We start from the raw sequence: 20,578 nt of genomic DNA on the forward strand, positions 1-20,578 counted from the left end.
AGCCTTCAGCACAACACAGTTAATATAGCTCTTATGGCCAACATCCACAGTATCCCTGAGCCCCAGATATATGCAGAGGCCAAAGGAATTCCAGAATGGGAACAAGCAATGGATTCTGAGCTTCAGAGTCTTCAAAAGAACCACACTTGGGTTCTTTCAGATCTCCCTCCTGGGAAGAAACCCATTAGCTGTAAATGGGTCTATAAGGTCAAGTACCATGCAGATGGTACCTTGGACAAATACAAAGCTAGACTTGTTGCTCGAGGATTCACCCAGCGCGAAGGCATTGATTATGAGGAGACATTTGCACCGACAGCCAAGATGAGCACTATTCGCATTCTTCTTGCAATTGCAGCTCAATATGGTTGGAAAGTTCATCAGATGGATGTGAAGAGCGCCTTTCTCAATGGTGAATTACAGGAAGAAGTCTACATGACGCAGCCCCCAGGTTTTAAGGTTGCCGGTTCAGAACACAAAGTATGTAGACTCCAGAAGGCCCTCTATGGTCTTAAACAGGCCCCTAGGGCTTGGTACATAAAGATTGATCATTACTTGGTTGCTCAAGGATTTCAGCGTAGTCCGTCAGACAGTAATCTATATATTAAACACTCTGGTAATGATATTCTTTTTCTTGTTGTCTATGTGGATGATTTGATCATTACTGGAAATTCAGAACATTTGATTTCAAAAATCAAACAGGATCTATGCAGAACTTTTGATATGACAGATCTCGGATTGCTTCATTATTGTTTAGGTATTGAGGTTTGGCAGACTGACAATAGTATTTTTTTTGTCTCAGTCCAAGTATGCCAGAAGTTTGCTTGATAGGTTTCGAATGCAGGATTGCAAATCTGCCTCCACTCCAATGGAGACTGGTCTGAAATTGTCCGCACAATCTATTTCTCCTCCTATAGATGAAACACTCTTCAGGCAGCTAGTAGGTAGTCTCATCTACCTTACTACTACTAGACCTGATCTCAGTTTTGCAGTCAGCTACATCTCACGGTTCATGACAAACCCCAAGACTAATCATTGGATTGCAGCGAAACGTGTGTTACGCTATGTACATGGTACTTTAGATTACGGTCTTCTTTACACAAGGAGTACTACTCCTCAACTCAGTGGATTCACTGATTCCGATTGGGCCGGCTCAGTTGATGATAGGAAATCTACTTCTGGCTATTTGTTTAGTATCGGATCTGCAGCAGTTACTTGGACCAGTAAGAAGCAACAAGCACATGCACTCTCCTCTACAAAAGCAGAATATAGAGGAGCTGTCAAGGCAGCTTGTGAAGCAATTTAGCTCCGGCAGATGCTTGCAGATATGCATATTCCTCAAGCAGGTTCGACTTCTTTGTTTTCAAACAATCAAGGCGTACTCAAACTTGCCAAGAACCCAGTGTTTCATGAACGAACCAAGCACATAGAGCTTCATTGCCATTACATCAAACAATTAGTAGAAGATGGATCTATTCAGTTACGCTATGTTCCTACCTCAGAGCAATCAGCAGATATTTTCACTAAACCCCTTGGTCCTGACAAGTTTGTTAAATTCAGGGGATCTATTGGTGTAGTAAATAGATTGAGCATTAAGGGGGGGTATTAAAATAACCTTAATCTTTCTTTTTAATGCTCACTATTATATCTTATTATATCTCTGTAAATATTAGAATGTTTCTAATATTTAGGTGTAGTCTAGAATAGAATGTTTCTATTCTATTCGACTCCCCTCTTTGTATATATAGATCAGTTTGATCTCTGATTAATTCATTCAAGTATTCCGCCATTTACATTTGTAACAGCAAAATGATCTTTGTCATAATCTGTTATTATATCATTTTTCCAATCTCCCATCTCCTGAGATACTAGAAATAGTGTTGATGTGGGGTCTCCTTGACAAAGCATCTACTAGTCCATTCTTTACACCTTTCACATATTCTATATGAAAATCATAGGCTTGAATTTGCTTACGACTTTTGTTGTGTGTAGTTTAGATCCTTATGATTCAAGAAGAAACATAGGCTATTATCATTTCTTTACTATGAACTTTCCACAAATTAGGTATTGACAAAATTTTGCTAAGGCATGCAATATTGCCAACATTTCTTTGTCATATATAGAGTAATAATTATCTACTTCCCTGAGTTTACAGATTTCAAAAGCTATAGAGTGTTACTTTTGCATCAATAGAGCTCCTATTCCTACTCTTGACACATCACATTGTAATTCAAAAGGCATAAAGAAATCCGGTATAGCTAATATTGGGCATGAACTCATGACTTCTTTTAGTTGTACAAACGCTGCTTGTGCTTTATCATTCCAAGGGAAGGCTCCCTTCTTCGCTAGGTTTGTAAGGGGGGTTGCGATATTTGAGAAGCCCTTCACAAATCAACAATAATAACTACATACTCCGACAAAACCTCTAAGCTGAGTAAAGGTTCTTGGTTTTGGCCATTTTTTGATAGCTTTGATTTTTTTCGTCCATACTTACAACTTCTTTGTTGATTTTATGCCCAAGATAAAATACTCAAGTCCAAATTCGCAGTTTGAAATTTTAGCATATAGTGTTTCCAAAATACTCAAAACCTCTTCAATATGTTTTAGATGCTCCTCCCATGTTTTTCTATAAATAAAAATGTCATCAAAAAATATAAGAAGAAACTTCCATAGCTGCTGTCTAAAAGTGTAATTCATGCAAGATTGAAAATTTGCTAGTGCATATGGGAGTCCAAATGGAAGCATTAAGAATTCAAAGTGTCCATAAAAGAACCTAAACGTTGTCTTATACACATTTTCTTCCCTTATTCTGATTTGATGATATCCTAACCTTAGATCGATTTTCGAAAAATAGCACGCCCCATATAATTCATCCATTAACTCATCAATTATAAGGATAGGGTATCTATTTTTTATGGATGTCTTATTTAATGCCCTGTAATTGATGCACATTATCATGGTTCCATCTTTTTTCTTAACAACTACTACTAATGAGGCAAATGGACTACTACTAGGTTGTATATGTCCCATCTCTAATAGTTCTTTGATGGTTTTTTTCAATTTCTTCTTTATATTTATGGGGGTTTCTATAAGGCGTTGTAATTACAAGCTTTGCACCTTCCTCTATTTCTACAGCATTTTCAAAATCTCTTTTTGGGGCAATGACCAAGTGGAATATTTCAAATTTATTTTGTGGCTCAAGGGGTTTCACTACATTCTTTATGGACTCTTTAAGGCCTTCTATGAACATTTGAGTAAGTCGCTTTTGGGAGAGATTTGGAATCAACATTGTTAACCCTTAATATTGTTGTACAAATTCATCCACTGTTTTATTTTGTTTAAGATGTGTTAATTCTTGAAAGTGCCATTTTGTATCTTTTTCATCAAATCTGTTAATGAGGTTTTGGGAGAATTCTCCATAGGAGTTTTTATTTTGATGCCCTGATGAGATCAGTCCACGGCGCCACCATTCATGTGTTGCTCCTTCCAGATGAAGTATCGCAAATTGGAGAGCATCTTCTTCTATCATGGGACTTAGAATGAAAAATGTGTTCAGTATTTGTAACCATGTGTGGGGTCTAATCTTTCCTGATCCATCAATTTAAAATTGTTATGTTGCTCACCTTGTGTTTGAGTTCTTTAATACCACTTCTCTAATATGAGGATCTAACTCTACATAAGCCCTTGCTATGTCCTCAATATGGGTCATGGGTTCATGGGTTCTATTACTTCCTCTTCCCTTGGGGATCCTTCTCTAGGTAGGAATGGGGCTTGGGGAACTCTGTACTCGGGGTCATATTATTGTTAAGCTAGTGTCTCTCCCTTGGTTGGGTTATCCCTTTAAGTTATTGATTGGATTTCCCATGTTTTTTAGAGCACGGAAGAGGGTTTGATTTGATTTTTCCATTTGACTTATTAATGTTTGGTTTGTTTGCTCCATATAGGATCTGAATCTCGTTGAATTAGTCATTCATTGTGTCTTTCCTTGTTCTTCTCTTGTAAGTAACCAGACCTAAATTTGAATGAGTCAAGTCCTATAGGGTAGCGTCAAGCATCGAAATTTAAAATCTGGGCTATTATAGTAATGTGTGGTCCATTTGGGCCCAATGTCCAAGCATATCGGCCCAGCTAGGACCTAAATCTGGATGCCCAACAAAAATAGATTGGGTGAAAATTAAGAGAAATTAATAAATTATGCACAGGCCTGGTCTCAAAACTCAAGGAAGTAAGTCCCAAAGTCTAGCATGTGGCCTTGAGATTGTTAAGACAGGCTTAAACTGACTTAGGCTAGGCCTTAAATTCTATAACATGTGGATCCAAATACTGATCTGAACCAAATGAGACACAAATTGACCCCTTAAACATGTGGTGTGTGCCCTAATACTTCCTAAATGAAGTGCCAAGGACCCAAATTCAAATTGAACCTCCAAGTGTCGACTCAAAACTCGAGGAATGGTCCCAAGTATGAATTAAATACTGAGAGTAAGCACAAAACTCAATGCAATTATAAGACAGGGGCCTAGATTCAATGCAGATCGGAATTGCAAATCATATGGGACTTGCCCTATATCTAAAACTTACCAAAATGTGGGCCTAAGTTCCAATTCAAGGGTCTAATTAATGTTGCATAAGGCCTTAAAGAGTTAACCAAGCCCCTTTTTTGTGAAGCGTGTTGCCCATTTGGGCCCAATATTGAAGCGTGCAAACCTTAACATGGCCCTATTTCCCAAGGCGTAGGCCAAAATTTAGTATCTGTAGCCTTAGTTTTAAACTCGCAGGCCCAAATCTGGGCCCTTATTGCTAGATATGTGGTCATGTCTCCACAATTATGCCCCAAATTTTGAATTTGAAGGCCTAAATTTGATCGCAGGGCTTTGAATTCAAATGTAAAGGCCTTAAATTTAATGAGGAGCTTCCCTGAACAATTTAAAATATAGCAACTTCATGGGCAGAATTTAATTACCTTTAGGTTACCCCATTTATATATACACAAAGGATGAAAACTACTTATTTTCAAATGCAAAAACAAGTTTTTAGGCAGGCCAATGAGGTTATGAGAATTATCTATGATACTAGTACCTCTCAACATTTTACCAGGGCCATTGGAAGTTGAAACTCATGGGCCTTCACTAGGCAACCAGAAGATTGCAGCCCAGGTCTCCATGGTATTCTATGCTCTTCACTACCTAGTCAACCACACTTGCCACCCTCCAATAGCTTTGCATGGAGATCAAAAATCTCCTCCAAAATTTGAAGTCTTAGAGTCCTCTAGAGCCACTAGTGTGGAAGAAAACTGAATTTTCCAGCTCTATTAGTACTATAAGTCTATAGTTGTAGGAATGGTATGTTCTACGGCTGTAGTATAATTGCCCATTTTGTGGGTTTCATTGAGTATTGGAGATGTTTGTAGCTAAATTGGCAAAAAATTCAGAAACATGTTTCAAAAACAGCTAATCTAAACTTTTCACACTGTAGTGTATAATGTCCCTTATTATTAGAGCTTGAAAGAAATTAAATAGTTAAATTAAGATGTCAAAAATTTACAAATTAAAAGATAACTACTTTTGATTATGTAAAAGTGCTCTTAAGACTGACCTAAGCTGTGTCACTGGGCATCGAGGCCCAAAAGGGCAGTTTATAAGGTCAGTTTTTTGGTGGGAAAATATAAAGATTAAAATGGAAAATTAAAAGATTTTCTCTCAAGGAAAGTTATAAAAGGAGTTAACAAGAAGAAAGGGATTAATTCTGAATATTCATAATCTCTTTTTGAGATTTGTGCCTATGGTCAGGTTCCTGCTACAGGATGAAAAGTTGAAAACCCAATTGGTTTCATGACGGATGAGTCCAAAAGGCTAAAGCTAATGATGAAAACCCTCTGCTTTCAACAGAGTGGTTCCATCCAAGGATGAACAATGAGCTAAACATTTCTAATTAAGAGATGAAACCCTCAGATTCTATTGGGGCAATTTTATAGAAAATTATCCTTTCACCTCAATGAGGAAATATATCATAGCAGAGTAACAATTGTGCCCAAAACGTATATGATTTTTCTTCCAGTTGTGCATAAAAGATTTAGTTTACATTTTTGTGCAAAAATAGAAGATATATTTCTTCAAGGTCTTGGTTTTCGAGCTCCAACGTAAACTTTATCGTGACCTTCCGGGAAGTCCCGGTGCTTCACCCCTATGAGCATCACCTAGATCCAATGAGTGCTAAGTGTTCCACTTATTCTCATGAGCGATGGATTCATGTTGAATCACTACTCATGAAACATGGCTCAATGAGTTTGACTCAAAATCACACAGTTAAATCCTAATAGAAATATCACAATTTGACTTGCTATGGAAATTATCTCCTACTTATCAATTGATGAGCTTAAGGGGCTTTCTAATGAATGGTTCACAAGGCACAACACATGGTGAAGGTTTTGCAAATGGGGTTGCAAGCTTTAGGTTTAACCATGGAGGAAACTTCATAGTTAAGTGCGCTCAGGCTGGAGTAGTATTAGGATGGGTGACCTCCCGAGAAGTCCTGGTGCTTCACCCCTGTGATCATCACCTAGATCCAATGAGTGCTAAGTGTTCCACTTATTCTCATGAGAGATCGATTCATGTGGAATCACTACTCATGGAACATGGGTCAATGAGTTTGACTCAAAATCACACAGTTAAATCCTAATAGCAATATCACAATTTGACTTGCTGTGGAAATTATCTCCTACTTATCAATTGATGAGCTTAAGGGGCTTTCTAATGAATGGTTCATAAGGCGCAACACTTGGTGAAGGTTTTGCAAATGGGGTAGCAAGCTTTGGGTTTAACCATGGAGGAAACTCCATAGTTAAGCACGCTCAGGCTCGAATGGGTGACCTCCCGAGAAGTCCCGGTGCTTCACCCCTGTCAACATCACCTAGATCCAACGAGTGCTAAGTGTTCCACTTATTCTCATGAGGGATGGATTCATGTTGAATCACTACTCATGAAACATGGGTCAATGAGTTTGACTCAAAATCACACAATTCAATCCTGATAGCAATATCACAATTTATCGTGATTTGTTGCCAAATGATTAATTTGTGGAATTCATTGGAACCCCAACTATTACAGGTAAAACAATTTGAAAAGTAATGTTTGTGGGAATTACTCAATCTACAAATTAAGATAGGTAAACCTAGCATTAAAGTTTAAAGATAAAATATTTTATGAATTTGAGCACATACCCATAGCATTAGGTGAAACACACTTTCTCCTTGTTCGAAGGTTTAACAATCAGCTACATCTGCCGCCGCCTACAAAAGGGGATATCTGTCAATTCATTGAATTTCTTAAGCCTTCCTACGTGGGTGTATTATTATAGGAGGCATGGAGAATTGATTTACTATCAGTGAATAACAAAGGGAAAATTTTTAGATGAGGAGTTGTGGGACAAAGGGGAAGGTAGCTGACTGGGCAATGGAATAAGAGACAGCTTCTTATAAAGAATCGGACTTCTTTTTGCTAACCACCAGAAGTTCAAGAGTTAACAAAAAACCTTTTCCGAATAATGTGAAAAATAGCTGTAGATTTCCAGAGCGACTGGGACTCTTTACACCTGCTGGCACCTGCTACTGTTTGCCATAAAGTGCAAAGACTTGGTTGTTTGGGAGATTTCAAGACAATCAGCACAAGAGTGATCAAGTGGAATGAAGTGAACTTAGACATATTAAGCATCATGCATATTAACAGAGATTTGGATCAGTGGCTACTCTATTAGATGAGTCAATATTGTTTGGAAAGGTATCAGGAGGAGTTTTTAAAGTTATCAGATTATAACTTTCAGGCTTCAGTCAAATCAACAAGTGTGTACAGTGGTCATCTAGAAACTAGTTTCAGATTTATGTGGCAATTATATATGCTGCAACAAATACTATAGGTTAGTTTTGCATAAAATCACTATCTTAGTTTCTACTAGCTATTGTATAAGTTTCAGACCACCTTTTATAAGTATATGAGCAATATCTAAATTAGGTCAGCAGCAGTTGTTCCAAACTTTAAGTGGTACTGTTGGTTACAACTTCACATCATTTGGAGTTGATTGAAATAAGAGTATCCTTAATTGGCATTCTGTCAAAGAACCACCAAATTACATTTTGGGTTTTGAGCAAAACTCAAATTTTATAGAAATCCTAGAAAGGTTCTACACGGGCACTGTAGCAGCAATGTGTAAACCTGAAAATTTGGTAAAAAATGTTGATTTAACACTGTCAAAAAAAATCTAGACAACCACAAACAAAAAACCCGAATGTGATCCTAGAGTAGAATTGCTTGAAATGGATATGAAAGTTTTCGTCCTCAAATCCAAACTTGGATACCAAGGGAGTTTTCATCCTCAAGTTCTCCCACACAAATGGCTTTTGTCCTCAAATGTTACAAGCTCTAATTTTGAAGGAAAGTGAAAATGGCGAGTAATAAATGATTGAAATGGTTTTCACCTATCCTTGTGTATTCACTCTTTTTTTTTTATGTTTATATTAAAAAAATATATATATGTGGTTTTTCCTAAGTATTTAAAAGTATGTTTTAAATTACAAAAAGCCTATTTTTGAAATACATCTTCAATAAAGTGTTAAAAAGTATTTTTTATGTAATAACCCTCACCTGGCTCAACTATCCAACTGGCAATATGTACGAAATCTTAATTTTTTGTTTCTGCTAATTCTGTCTATGTTATGGACATTTAGGTGGCATATGTGCCCCTTGCGTTCTTTTTGCTTGTAATTTGAATATACAATTTAACACCAATTTCTTGCCAAGATAGTTATTTTGAAAATACAAACATGATGCACCAAAGAAATACTGAATTTCACATTTATTTGATGAGTGAAGATACAATGGAAATAAAATATCGAATTTAACAACTGATATTGAAATTCCACTTTGCAATTTTAATATTTTATTGAACTTCTAGGAAAGCTGAAAATTACAAATGCAATCAATGACAACTGATTTTTATATCAAACTAGTCGCCCAAAACATATGGTCTCCTCTTTAACTGATCGCTGCTCAATTCAATGGTACTGGCAGCCTTTGACAAATTGATGGCTCCAAACACCAGATCACAGGCATATAATGATAGCCGCAGCCCCTTTTAACTCACACACAAGGCACCAAATGGAGATGCGAACTTCTAATGTAGACTAAGACCTTCAAACAGAAAATGCAGACCTGTTATAACAGATCACCATGCCAAGAAACATGAATCGCAGGCCTGTTACTGTAAATTTCCAGCCTTAAATAAATCACAGCCTCCTGGATATGAATCACAGGCACTGGAGAAATAAATCCCCTTCTCCTAGAATGACGTCTCAGCCTTGGCAATGGTTGCAGACATTGGTAATACCCAAACGTGGCCTCCAGATAAAAAAAAGCAGTAAGAAATGCCCAGATCTACCCTCCAATATGCAGACACGGGATGGTGTAAAAGAATCTAATGGATCTGCTCACAAATGCAGACAATAATCTTCAGCAACATTAGACACAGTAGGAACAGTCAGGAGAATTAGCAAATAGTTTTACCTTAGAAACCATTTGCAAGCAATCCCAAACTAATTTTCCCTAACTCAGACCCTTATACCTCAGCAAGGGCACAAAACCAATAACTTGGAAAAAAGTCACAAAGACACAAAAGCAAATAATATTCAATTGATGCTTTTACCATCAAATGAGCTCATATTTATATTTCTTTATTGCCAAAAGTTTCCCAAAAGAACTCAGCTTCAGAAACTGCAGAGTTTCCTAAAAGAGTTCAGCTCTGGAAACTTTCCAACACAACTCATTTAGTAATATCTCATAATGACATTATAATAAAATATTATTATTATAATAATGCAACTTTAATCATTCATAAATAAGAGCTCATGCAAATATTTACCTCATCCACTGCAAATGACAACCAACTGCCAGAGCCACCCACTGCACTGCCAAAAATGGCAACTACCAAAAATAGACTTACTAAAAAGAGTGAGTCTGCAACTGGGACCCCCTAAACACACTGTCAGCTCACGAGGATCGTTGTAATGAACTGACTCAATCCTCTACAGAATCTTGCCAAAAATGGGGACATTACATTTTATAGCATTCTTCAAAATATCGTTATCGCCAACTTATCACCGAAGGAAAAAAAATAGATATCCACAAATATCGGAGATAAGTTAGAAACTTCTTGGAAAAATTTGGGAACTTAAGAATTGCTTGAATTTGATTAGAAATTTTTTTTTTTTGCAAAGTTAAATAAGGAGATACATCTAATGGGTTAGTAAATGAGTGAACAAACCAAAGAAGTTGATCTAGATATACATAAATGCAAATAGGGTACAAATTTGCATCCTCACGTCGGATGTTGATGGCTCGTAGCCAAAGTCTGATAGTCTGAACTATGAAGCAAATCAAAAATAGTGAATTGTCTTTGTAAAACTGTAAGCAAATTGTCTTCAAATCCAGAAGAAATTGCTCTAGAATGTTGCAAATGATCTTCTTTCTCCTCCAAACCCTTTCTTTTCTCTCCATACTTGTTCCTCCAAACAAAAAAGTATGTTTTGCCCTTTACTGGGCCATCACAATCTATACTGAAACCGCAGGCGATAAGTTGGCAATTTATCATGATAAATTGGCAAATTATCACTGTAAACTTCCAAAAATATCGGCGATTACTTAAAACTTCTTTTCGTGAAAACTAGACACAGTTTGTCAGCACATGAAACTTCTCGCGATAAGTTGAAATATCACATATATATCTGTGATATTTCAATATATGCTTAATACTATCACATAGGTCCTAAAATAACACTGAAATTGGGAAAATGAATGGATTGAGCCCACTTTAAATATAAAGCCTAGCTCATGGGAAATAAATAGCCCGTTGATAATGATTGAGAATATTAGTAAGAGGCTGTTATGCTGTTATACAAGTTCAGGCCCTAATCGCACCATATTATTGCTATGAAACCCTTTTTTGCTGTGGCTGTGCCACTCAGGCTTCCTCATTCAAAATGGTATTTTGGTTTTCCATTTACATCAGCTACATTGATTGGCACGGGATTTGATGGTAATATTCATTTTAGTAACAGAAAAACAATGGCTAGACATAATTCTAAATCAGCATAGTCTGTTAAGACTTCAATTGATATCAGTTGCATACCGTATTCACCAACAGGAATTCAATGGACTGGTGGACCTTGACTCATATTGTCTCAGTGTGCTAATCAGCTGCAGATTCAGTGATACTTCTTGTGCATCAGATATATCCCTGCAGCAGCTTAGTGACTACATCAGACTCAGGTTGCTGTTTAGGTTTGCCAAATCATTTCAGTATTGTTAATTGGCATGTTTAGTTATTGCTTTTACATCATGCATATATATAAGCATATTGAAGAAGTGAACTGGCATTGATAGTCTGTTGTTTCTGATCCGTAGCAGCTGAATATTATGTTGAGATTTGTTATCAGTTATTTCTAACTGTACCAGCTGTTTATCATTATTCATGTTAGGGTTACTTGCACCTACATAAATTCATTATTTCAGCTCACACATGCTTAAAATGTTTCCGATTTCCTGAGGTTGTCCAATTGGGGATACTGCATGCAAGAAACAAGAGAATTTTCTGTTGGTGCACCTTCTAATGGGCTAACCCAATAGTAATCCACACCAAAACATGAAAAAAACAGTTCCTCAAGAATCATGCACACATTTTATATGGCAGAATTCCAGAACTCATAAAATAGTCCATCAATGTACTCAAAAACTGGCATAACCCTAAGTAAATTCTGCCACGCAGAAGTATGGATGGCTGTTACATCCCTTCCTTGTGAACCCTTTAAAATAACTGTATTAACTGTTTCATGTGAAGTGTGATGTTAGACAGTTAATTAATTTTCATTTTATGAATCAGTAAGTTATGATCATTATGTTTTAAATTTATGTGCATGGAATATTGGGAAAGAATTAATTGATCAATGTAAATTTTCATTCTATAAAATTCTTATTGTTATAATTTTAACATCATGATGGTATAATCCTCCTTTCTCAGCAGATGCAGGAGAGGATCCAGCCTGTGAGTGGGGGAAGAGTATCATCAAAGTAAGGGGATGCACAGTTGAATCAAATCAAGCCATCAAACAGTGTATTAATTATACAAGTTTGCTACAGTTGAAATTAGTTAGTTGATAATATGCTGATTGCTATTTGTCACATGGCCACTCTAGAAAAGTTACGGTGATCGTGTCAAGTAAGTGAGACATCTATATGCAATAACAACTAGAATCATGTAATGTGCGCTTTGGTTTCCAACCTTGCACTTCGATCGCGACTCCTTTCTATGGGTTCAGTGTACAATCTTTTGAATGTAGATAGAGGACCAAGAAGGTTTGGATTTGCAAATTCCATCATCGCATAGAATTCATTTAGATTATTTTGCACAGGAGTCCCTGTCTGCCACAAACAAAACAGGAAAATTTTCTTAACTCCAGAAATAACTATAATGATATATTTACCAGTGATAGATTTTCATGTACAGAAAAGTGTATTTCACAAGCATAAGTGAAGCTAGAAAAAGCATTATAAAACATGGAAAAAGGACTATTTTCCCACTTAAACAGAAAATGTTCTCAATTCATCAAAGTTCTATAGACAACATATAACTAACTTAATTTGTATGCTATTAATACGTTCAGCAAAAAGATAAACAACGTGCTAAACACAAAGACATCCCTATGATTAGGTTTGTAACTTCCATGCATGTCAGCTCCAACTCTTATCTATCTTCATATAATATAAGATACATTTCTTTCAACTGACAGTAATATGCTTATGAGTTCTCTTAAATTATGTTTCCCAGTCATAAGCCATAAATTACAATTTCTGATTTCCAGTTGAAAAAAACATTGTCCTTGCTACAATGTTTCGAGGAGTATAATTACAAACTCATCCATGAATGTGACAAACTGCATGCAATTACATATACATGTTGAAGCAAATGAAATGGTATTGGATGGTTACAAAAAGTGACTGTATTGCGATATACTGCTCTGGGGCAGCAGAAGTGAATTCTAACTTCTATATAATTTATAAAATTGTATGAACACTTATTTGCATGCAGCTGTACCCCTTTTTGTGCCTATTTGTCTAAAAGTATTTACACTTATTGTGCATATACTTTAAAATCTGTCTATATACCTGGATAGCAATATTTATTTTGTATATTAAAAACAATAAAAAAAGCAAGACAAACATACCTTAAAATGTCAAACATTTCAGATGATGTAAAAATATTGTCTATTAGAAACTTGAGAAGAGACATGGGAAGAATAATGGAGAATTGAAGAACATCGAAAAGAAGAAATGTGTCACATGTGCCCAAATGAAGCATTAAATATCTCCGAGAATATTCTATCTAGAGTGGAAATCATTGTCCTCAATTTTGACATTACAAAAGTGAGGCAACCCTATGCAATTTTCTCATGGTTTCTTAGTTGCATCCTCTTTGTTCTAACATATTAATAAAGTGTTATGAAGGTAATTCGTCATCCTTGAGATTGTGCTTTATGTAACGTTATTTGTGTGTTCCTCTTGAAGGTTTCTGTCAAGTTAAATCCCCAAATGTTTTTAAGAGTTTTTTGTCCCTAGCTACAAGCACTTGATTTTTGGTAACTTTCACGTCTTTTCTTTGTTTTTCTTTTTGTTGTAAACAGTTTTGAATCTTGTTCTTCTCTTAGCTTGGAATCTTGTTTTGGATAATAGCTTGGAATCCCACTCATTTCAAGCTAACTTAGGCCTCAAACGGAGTTGTCTAGCTAAAGTTATAAAGGATAAGGTGGAGTTTTTCAGGACAATACGTCTTGTTAATGATGTTACATCCCAAATTTTGCCCTAATTTTTAATTTGATCATAACTATGGTTTAATGAATTATTTCTTTTCCTGATCATGTGAAACGAGTTAGTTAATTACATACATTGTATCAACTACTAACAGATTATTTCTCTTCTTGATCATGTGAAACGAGTTAGTTAATTATATACGTTGTACCAACTAATAACGAATTATTTCTTTCATGATCATGTGAAATGAGTTAGTTATTATAGACATTGATGAAATAACTAGTAACCTATAACTGTTATTAGATGATTAGCAGTTGTTTGATTTGAATTAATGATCAATATATTTTTGAATTAATGTGTTGGCGAGAATGTTTTGCTTGGGTGATTGCAGGAGAAGACTGGAGAAGACTGAAGAAAGGGGAAGCATCGCTAGACAAGATCATCGGAATGGGATGATCGTTTGGTTCAGTCATTAGGATCAATAGGTATGACCTAAGACTCCCTTGGAAAGGATAAGAAAACTTGACCACAAATTACACTATGGGACCACATGAGCTATTTGGAAAACAATGTAATAAAAACATAAAATAATCTAAATTAAAATATAATTCGTACCTTTAGAGAATTAATACTAAATCTTCTTATTTTATTATTATAATAAACACTTAAATACGAACACATAAATATAAAAATGAAATGGCACCAATAAATTATAATTATATAATATAATGATGTCACCTCATCAATATATATATGTAAACGTATATAAGAGCATATAATAATAAAATTAAAAAATTAAATCTCTTCATTTTCTTCTCATTTCTTCCTGCTTTAATTCTTTTCAAAAATCAAAATTCTTATTGCATCCGAATAGTCATCTTGAAAATGGATGGAAGCCGAGGAGTCTCGGCTCAGTTTATTTAGGAGCCATGATCGAATTTGGCAAATATATGAAAGATCCCTGATAGATGCCCTTGCTGATCTGCTGTAGTTTTTAAATTAATAAACTATATTTTCCTGTGATTTCTTTGATGGCCTTTGAGAATAGACAGAAGTTGCAGAAGGTTTTGTTTTTGTTTTGTGTTTTTTGATAGTTTTCACAATAGTAATGAATAATGAACAATAAACATGAGAGGAGACTGAAAATAAATAAGAACATAGAACCAAATCAGAATTGCTATAAATCGTACCAGGCAGATTTCTGATTTATAAACCAAATAATAAATCCAATGCAGTTCCAAAGAGCTTACGTCCAACAATGATGCCAAACTGTTACAAATGGCAGCCGTAAGACTGCAAAGAATCACGTCCCAGCTGAAAGAATCAATCTGCAACGCTGAAACCATAAATCTGCAACCTGAATCCACAATAAAGAATGGCGTACTCTATCCCTGATAGCAACACACACTGTCTGAAGAATCCAATGCCAATAACTGCTAAGGGCTACGTCCCAGCAAATCCAGAACCTGGGGTTTGCGTCCCAGATGAAGAATTGCTCTCTCAGAGCCAATTCACAAAAACAAGTTTTTCAATATGCAAAAGATAATAAGAAATTAGGTCTCCATCTCCTTATATCCCCTTCCAACTGTAAATCAAACCCTAAAGGGAAATTACACTTTGCCCTTTAAATAAAATATAATAAAATAGCATTTTCCCAATTAAAGTCATCCATGCTATAGGAAAAACATTACTTTATTAAAATTCCATAGCTGAAGGCACCAAAAAGTCTACAAATAGTAAAAATCATGTATAATAATTCGAGACCTTTCCAACGAGCTATAACACATAGGTGTACCTGATCAACTGAAGCCAAAATCCCCTTATTACTCCAAAATGGTTATATTATTAACGTTATTTTAATTTATTTAATCACCAACTTAGGAAATATTTAAATATATTAAAATATTTCCCAAATGGTCCCAAAAGGCCCAAAATGACCAATCAAACATGAATTTGACCTTGTCACCTGTCTGCAACTAATGCCGTACAAGATGTGTCAACTGGTAGTCCATCCCTAAAATCTAGGGATGCTCCTAAAAAGTAGGAGACAACCCCAATCAACCAAAATTGAGTCCCAATGACTCCCCTGTTGTGTGCACCTCTGAGAGAACTGTCACTGAACTGGTAGTTCCTCCTAAAAAATAGGAGATGCACTCTAAGTCTCCAAAACGTTCGCCGAGGTCTCCAAATGTCTCCTAGACCACTCCTAGTCAATCCCTACAAATTAGGAATCCCTCCTAAATTGTAGGAAACTGTTGTCTATTGCTCCAAACTACTTGGGAAGCTCATGCATGACTCTCAAAGTCCCTGGGATGGTTCCCTCTACGCTCTGCTGGCCTATGGGAACCAGATAATAGACCAACCCTGCTAGAAATGTTGTCACTAAGGAAGGGCAGAAATTGGGGACATGACAATATACTTCTTCCATCTCTTCTTCTCTCCAAACCTATACGTTTGCGTTTGAACTCTCTCTCAGCAGAGTACCATTCCTTTCTTACACCCCGAAACCCTATGGTACATCCGATATATTTATCCTTGTTGATATTCCATTATATCATTGCTGACGAATTGAAGCCGGAATTAGCCTCAGATTTGTGGGAGGACCAGATACAAACGAATCTCAGGTCATGAATTCTGATAATGTTATTTCTTGTTTTGTATTCCATGATAAACTGACTTGGAATGGTAATTTTAGTGGCAAGATTAAATACATAGAAGTAGTGCAAAATATGAATCGATCTCACTGAATTCAATACCCAACACAATTGATACAAAAGATAGATAAAGAATAATTTGCATATGATTTTCCAATCTTTTTCTTTCTCTTTCTGGATTAATATCCACCCACAGCCGGCTAACCCTGTTAAGTAGAGATCAATCCATAGTGCTAGCTATTTGTAACCTAAGGTATATATGAAATCAATCACCAAGTTTTTTCTGAGCTCACTTCATTTATAAATCCTTTGGAAGTTGTAATAAAATTGATTGTTTATATGAAACCACATCATTACACATGCTTAAATAAATTACCAAGCATATTCAGAACACTTTGATACTAAGGAATTCACCGGGCAAAGAAGCTATAGAAATGGTGAAGAGGTGTAAAACCAAAATCAAAATCATACGAACATCGAGGAATTCACCCGGCAAGGAAGCCTATGAATGGTGAAGAGGTGTAAATAAACCTGCAAATACAATAATGAAATCAGATTGGAGTAATAAATAAATAATAGCTCATGCATGCCCCGATAATGGAATCTGTTGTCAAGTCGAGTGGTGGAGATCAAGTTCACAAACCCAACTAAAATCCTTGGCCAAGGTAGTTATAGGCATATGTGTCAATCATGAGATCTTTTTCTTTGTCCATAGACATCAGTTATATAGGTATAACTAATGGGGCACTCAAACCACTAGGTAGCTCGTATGGCTAGACTTAAGAACATCCCAAGCCCGATCCCGAGGTAGGGAGGACCGTTCTATTAAGTTAGGATGTGTGGGGATAAGTATGGTCCGAAGTTGAGAGGTTAACCCTATGTCAATGCTTCTCCTCTCACCAATGCCGAGGCTTGAACAACATGATAAAGGGATTCCTCCATTAAATCTGTATGTTTCTTTTGCACTTTTACCTTTTAAATCCATAGAAGAATAAATAGATAGTTTAGTTTTCTAGTAGCATAAATTAAATGAATTATATTAGTTGATATGGAAGATAGTCGTTACTTATTTTCAGCTGAAAATGTTATCAATTGGTAATAGTTAAAATGTTAGCAATGTATTCATTTATTTATTTCATTATATCAGCTGAATAAGAATTACAGTTAGAATAGAAAACAGTTACTTTATCCTAGTTAAATTCAGTTAATGGAAATCATTGTCATGTGAAATGGAATCAATTACTTATTAAATCAGATTATTAGGTGTTTTAAATTGGTTATGAGAACTCCTATGTTACAAATGAATCCTCCAAAAGTGGGCTTTTTATTGGCAATTGCATGAAATAAAATTATTTTTAATATCTAAAGTGGATTTTGACATCCATTTAAAAATTTCAGCTCATTTTGGGTTTGATTTGACCATAGTTTTTGATGTTTCAATGAAATTTGCCTTTTTTAAATCTATTTTCATGTTACTTTATTGAAAATTATAGTTATTTATTAAATTTGATTATATGAGACACTTTAAATGCATAAAAGTGAGGTTTTTATTACTCATTGCATATCATCAACACGCAAATCACCTTTTAAAACCTACTCCCAATAAAATATAAGTCCTAAATACATGTAGGTGGGCTTTTTATATGAAATAACACATTTTATATCATTTAATATGTGAAGTGGGGTTTATAATGTGCTTTTGCATACTAAAATCTTATTATTATAGACCTTTAATAATTTAAAGGCTTATAAGTGGGGAATTTGAACCCAAAAGCACATACATTTCAATTTGCATGTGTTTTTGCATCTTAAAAAACCATCTATACTTCTTCAATAGAGGTGTTTGGGCATGTAAAAGCATATGGTGGAGTTTTTGAAGTGAAAAGCACATGTTTTTCCATTCTAAAAAACGTCTTTACTTCCATTTGCATTAAAAACTCACAAAGTGATGATTTAGAAGGCAAAAGCATGTGCTTTCGCATACAAAAACCAAGTCTTTACTTACCTTGAAGGCATTTTTAACTAAAATGCTCATGTGCAGGGATTTTGGAGGCCAAAGCATCATTTTTTGTCTTCAAAAACATACGTCCTTAATGAGATTATAAGCCTTTAAAACATTGGGTGGCTATTAGGCATTGAAAAGCACATGCTTTTCCTCTCAAGATACTTGTCTTTACTCACCTTTCATGCATTTGAAGCATGTGTGGCGATTCGGAGTTTAAAGACACATGTTTTGAACTTGTTAAAGCCTATCTTTATTCCTATCGAAGGTCTTTTTGACTTAATCTTCTTGAGTCGATTTCCAGCTGAAAAGAACAAGCTTTTGAATTGAAAAACCCCACTCTTCTCGGACATTTTGGGCCAAAAACGGGTTTTGAAGGACAAGCACACAAGATTCATCATTAAAAATTCCAAATTTGTGTCACCAACAAGGTCATTTTTCCTCAAATCCATCAAGGATCAATCTTGGCTCATCAAACTTACAGACTTGGAGGTGTTTTATTATCTATATAGCCCATTTAGGGCACGTTTTTGCTCAAAACGCCTCTTCTTTGGTCATTTTTCTTCATCAAATCTTCAAGTTGTTCCCTGAACATAAGTTCTAAGCCATCGCATTTTATTTCCAGCTCATTTACAACTCTTTTCAAGTTGCATTTGATGCCTTGAAGGCCATTTTTTATATACATTGCATATTGCATATGATTTGGTCAAAATAGTTGCTATTATTGTGCAATTTTAATCTCCAACTTCCCATACTTGGCAAGCAAGGATTGAGTTAAGAGTCGAAGTCTATTTAAGTCTCATTTATGCAATCTTTTTAAATCTGAAAATCTCATCGGATTCTTTTCAAATTTTTGATAAGAGAATAAGAGACTTCTTTCTTCGCTTCTTGAGGAAAAAAGGTAAGATTCTTTACCAAATTCATTGGGCTTTGTTGTATATATTTGTTCTTTTTTGTATGCAAATCATTTCATTTCAAGTTTGAGATTTATGTAATGTATATGATGTGTTCCTTCTATCTTCTGTCTAAATTCTCTGAGTTGCATGTGCAAGGATTTCACCTTGCTTCTTTGTGCAATTGGGATCAAAAACCTCGCTCTTGAAAGAAACTATCATAAAAAGTGAGCTCAATTATCACTTGTTTTTGCATCCAAAAACCCCACTTCCATGCTTACATGCACTCCATTCATACTTTACATCCCCCTGCCACATGACGTAAAAACTTATGGTGATGGTTGCTTGCATGTGCTTGCACATTTACTTATAACAAAAATACAAAAGCTTGTTATAAGTAGATGCCTTTCCATCCATGTACATGCATTTTTACACATAATATCATTGCTATCCTCATATGTTTTCACACTTCAAAAACCCATTTTTGGGTTTTTCACCATAAAAATGCATGTTTTTGAGCTCAAACATTTACATCCATTTGCTGTCCAAACAATTTCCAACCATACCTTCCATGCAAAAGTTTCATACTTCATGCTTGAACACTCAAAAACACACATTGGATCCCCCTCTTGGAGATGTACTTGTGGAATTTTCGTGTCATAGTTGCTTCGTGTACAAAAATGTCATGACAGAAAATATCACTCCAAGTAAAGATAAAGAGAAACAAAGAATAAGTACCGATATGACCATATCATAACTTCATGCCTCCTTCACAGGTCACTTTGTATTGTAAAAACATCAAGGATACTGATATCATGAACTTGGATATTGAGGACTATTTAAGGAGAGTAGATGTTGCTGCTAAAAGTGATATGTCGTACATAAAAAAGAGCAGAATATTCATCTAGTCTCTACCTTTCCTTTGGCTGTCCACATACTTGAGTTCGTATGTGTCTGCACCAAGAACTTTGATCTCCCATAAAGGACTATCAGGGACCAAGATAGGAAGACTATCATCAGTTTGGATCCAGAGACTCTTGATCTAATCTTCCAAGTTCCACCTACTCCATTGGTGACTAACATAACAAAACAGAAAGCCTTGGAGAGATGGAAAAATCACAAGGCAGAATGCAATAGGTATGTGAATGCTACTTGGTTGGTAAACAAGAGACCTAATCTTGT

General features: G+C 35.5%; 1 protein-coding gene across 2 annotated transcripts in view; it reads right to left on the minus strand.

The window, feature by feature from the left end:
* Positions 1–20,578, minus strand: part of LOC149573094 (uncharacterized) — a 249,719-nt gene that overhangs the window by 153,430 nt on the left and 75,711 nt on the right. For both annotated transcript variants that reach the window (XM_089814270.1, XM_089814269.1), the window contains exon 11: positions 12,322–12,461. In XM_089814270.1, coding sequence (XP_089670396.1) covers positions 12,322–12,461 — 140 coding nt within the window. The remainder of the gene's footprint in view (positions 1–12,321; positions 12,462–20,578) is intronic.

This window comes from Cupressus sempervirens, chromosome 2, assembly GCF_028749045.1.
Source record: "Cupressus sempervirens isolate cs-2001-9-10 chromosome 2, ASM2874904v1, whole genome shotgun sequence".
In the NCBI taxonomy this organism is placed as follows: Eukaryota; Viridiplantae; Streptophyta; class Pinopsida; order Cupressales; family Cupressaceae; genus Cupressus; species Cupressus sempervirens.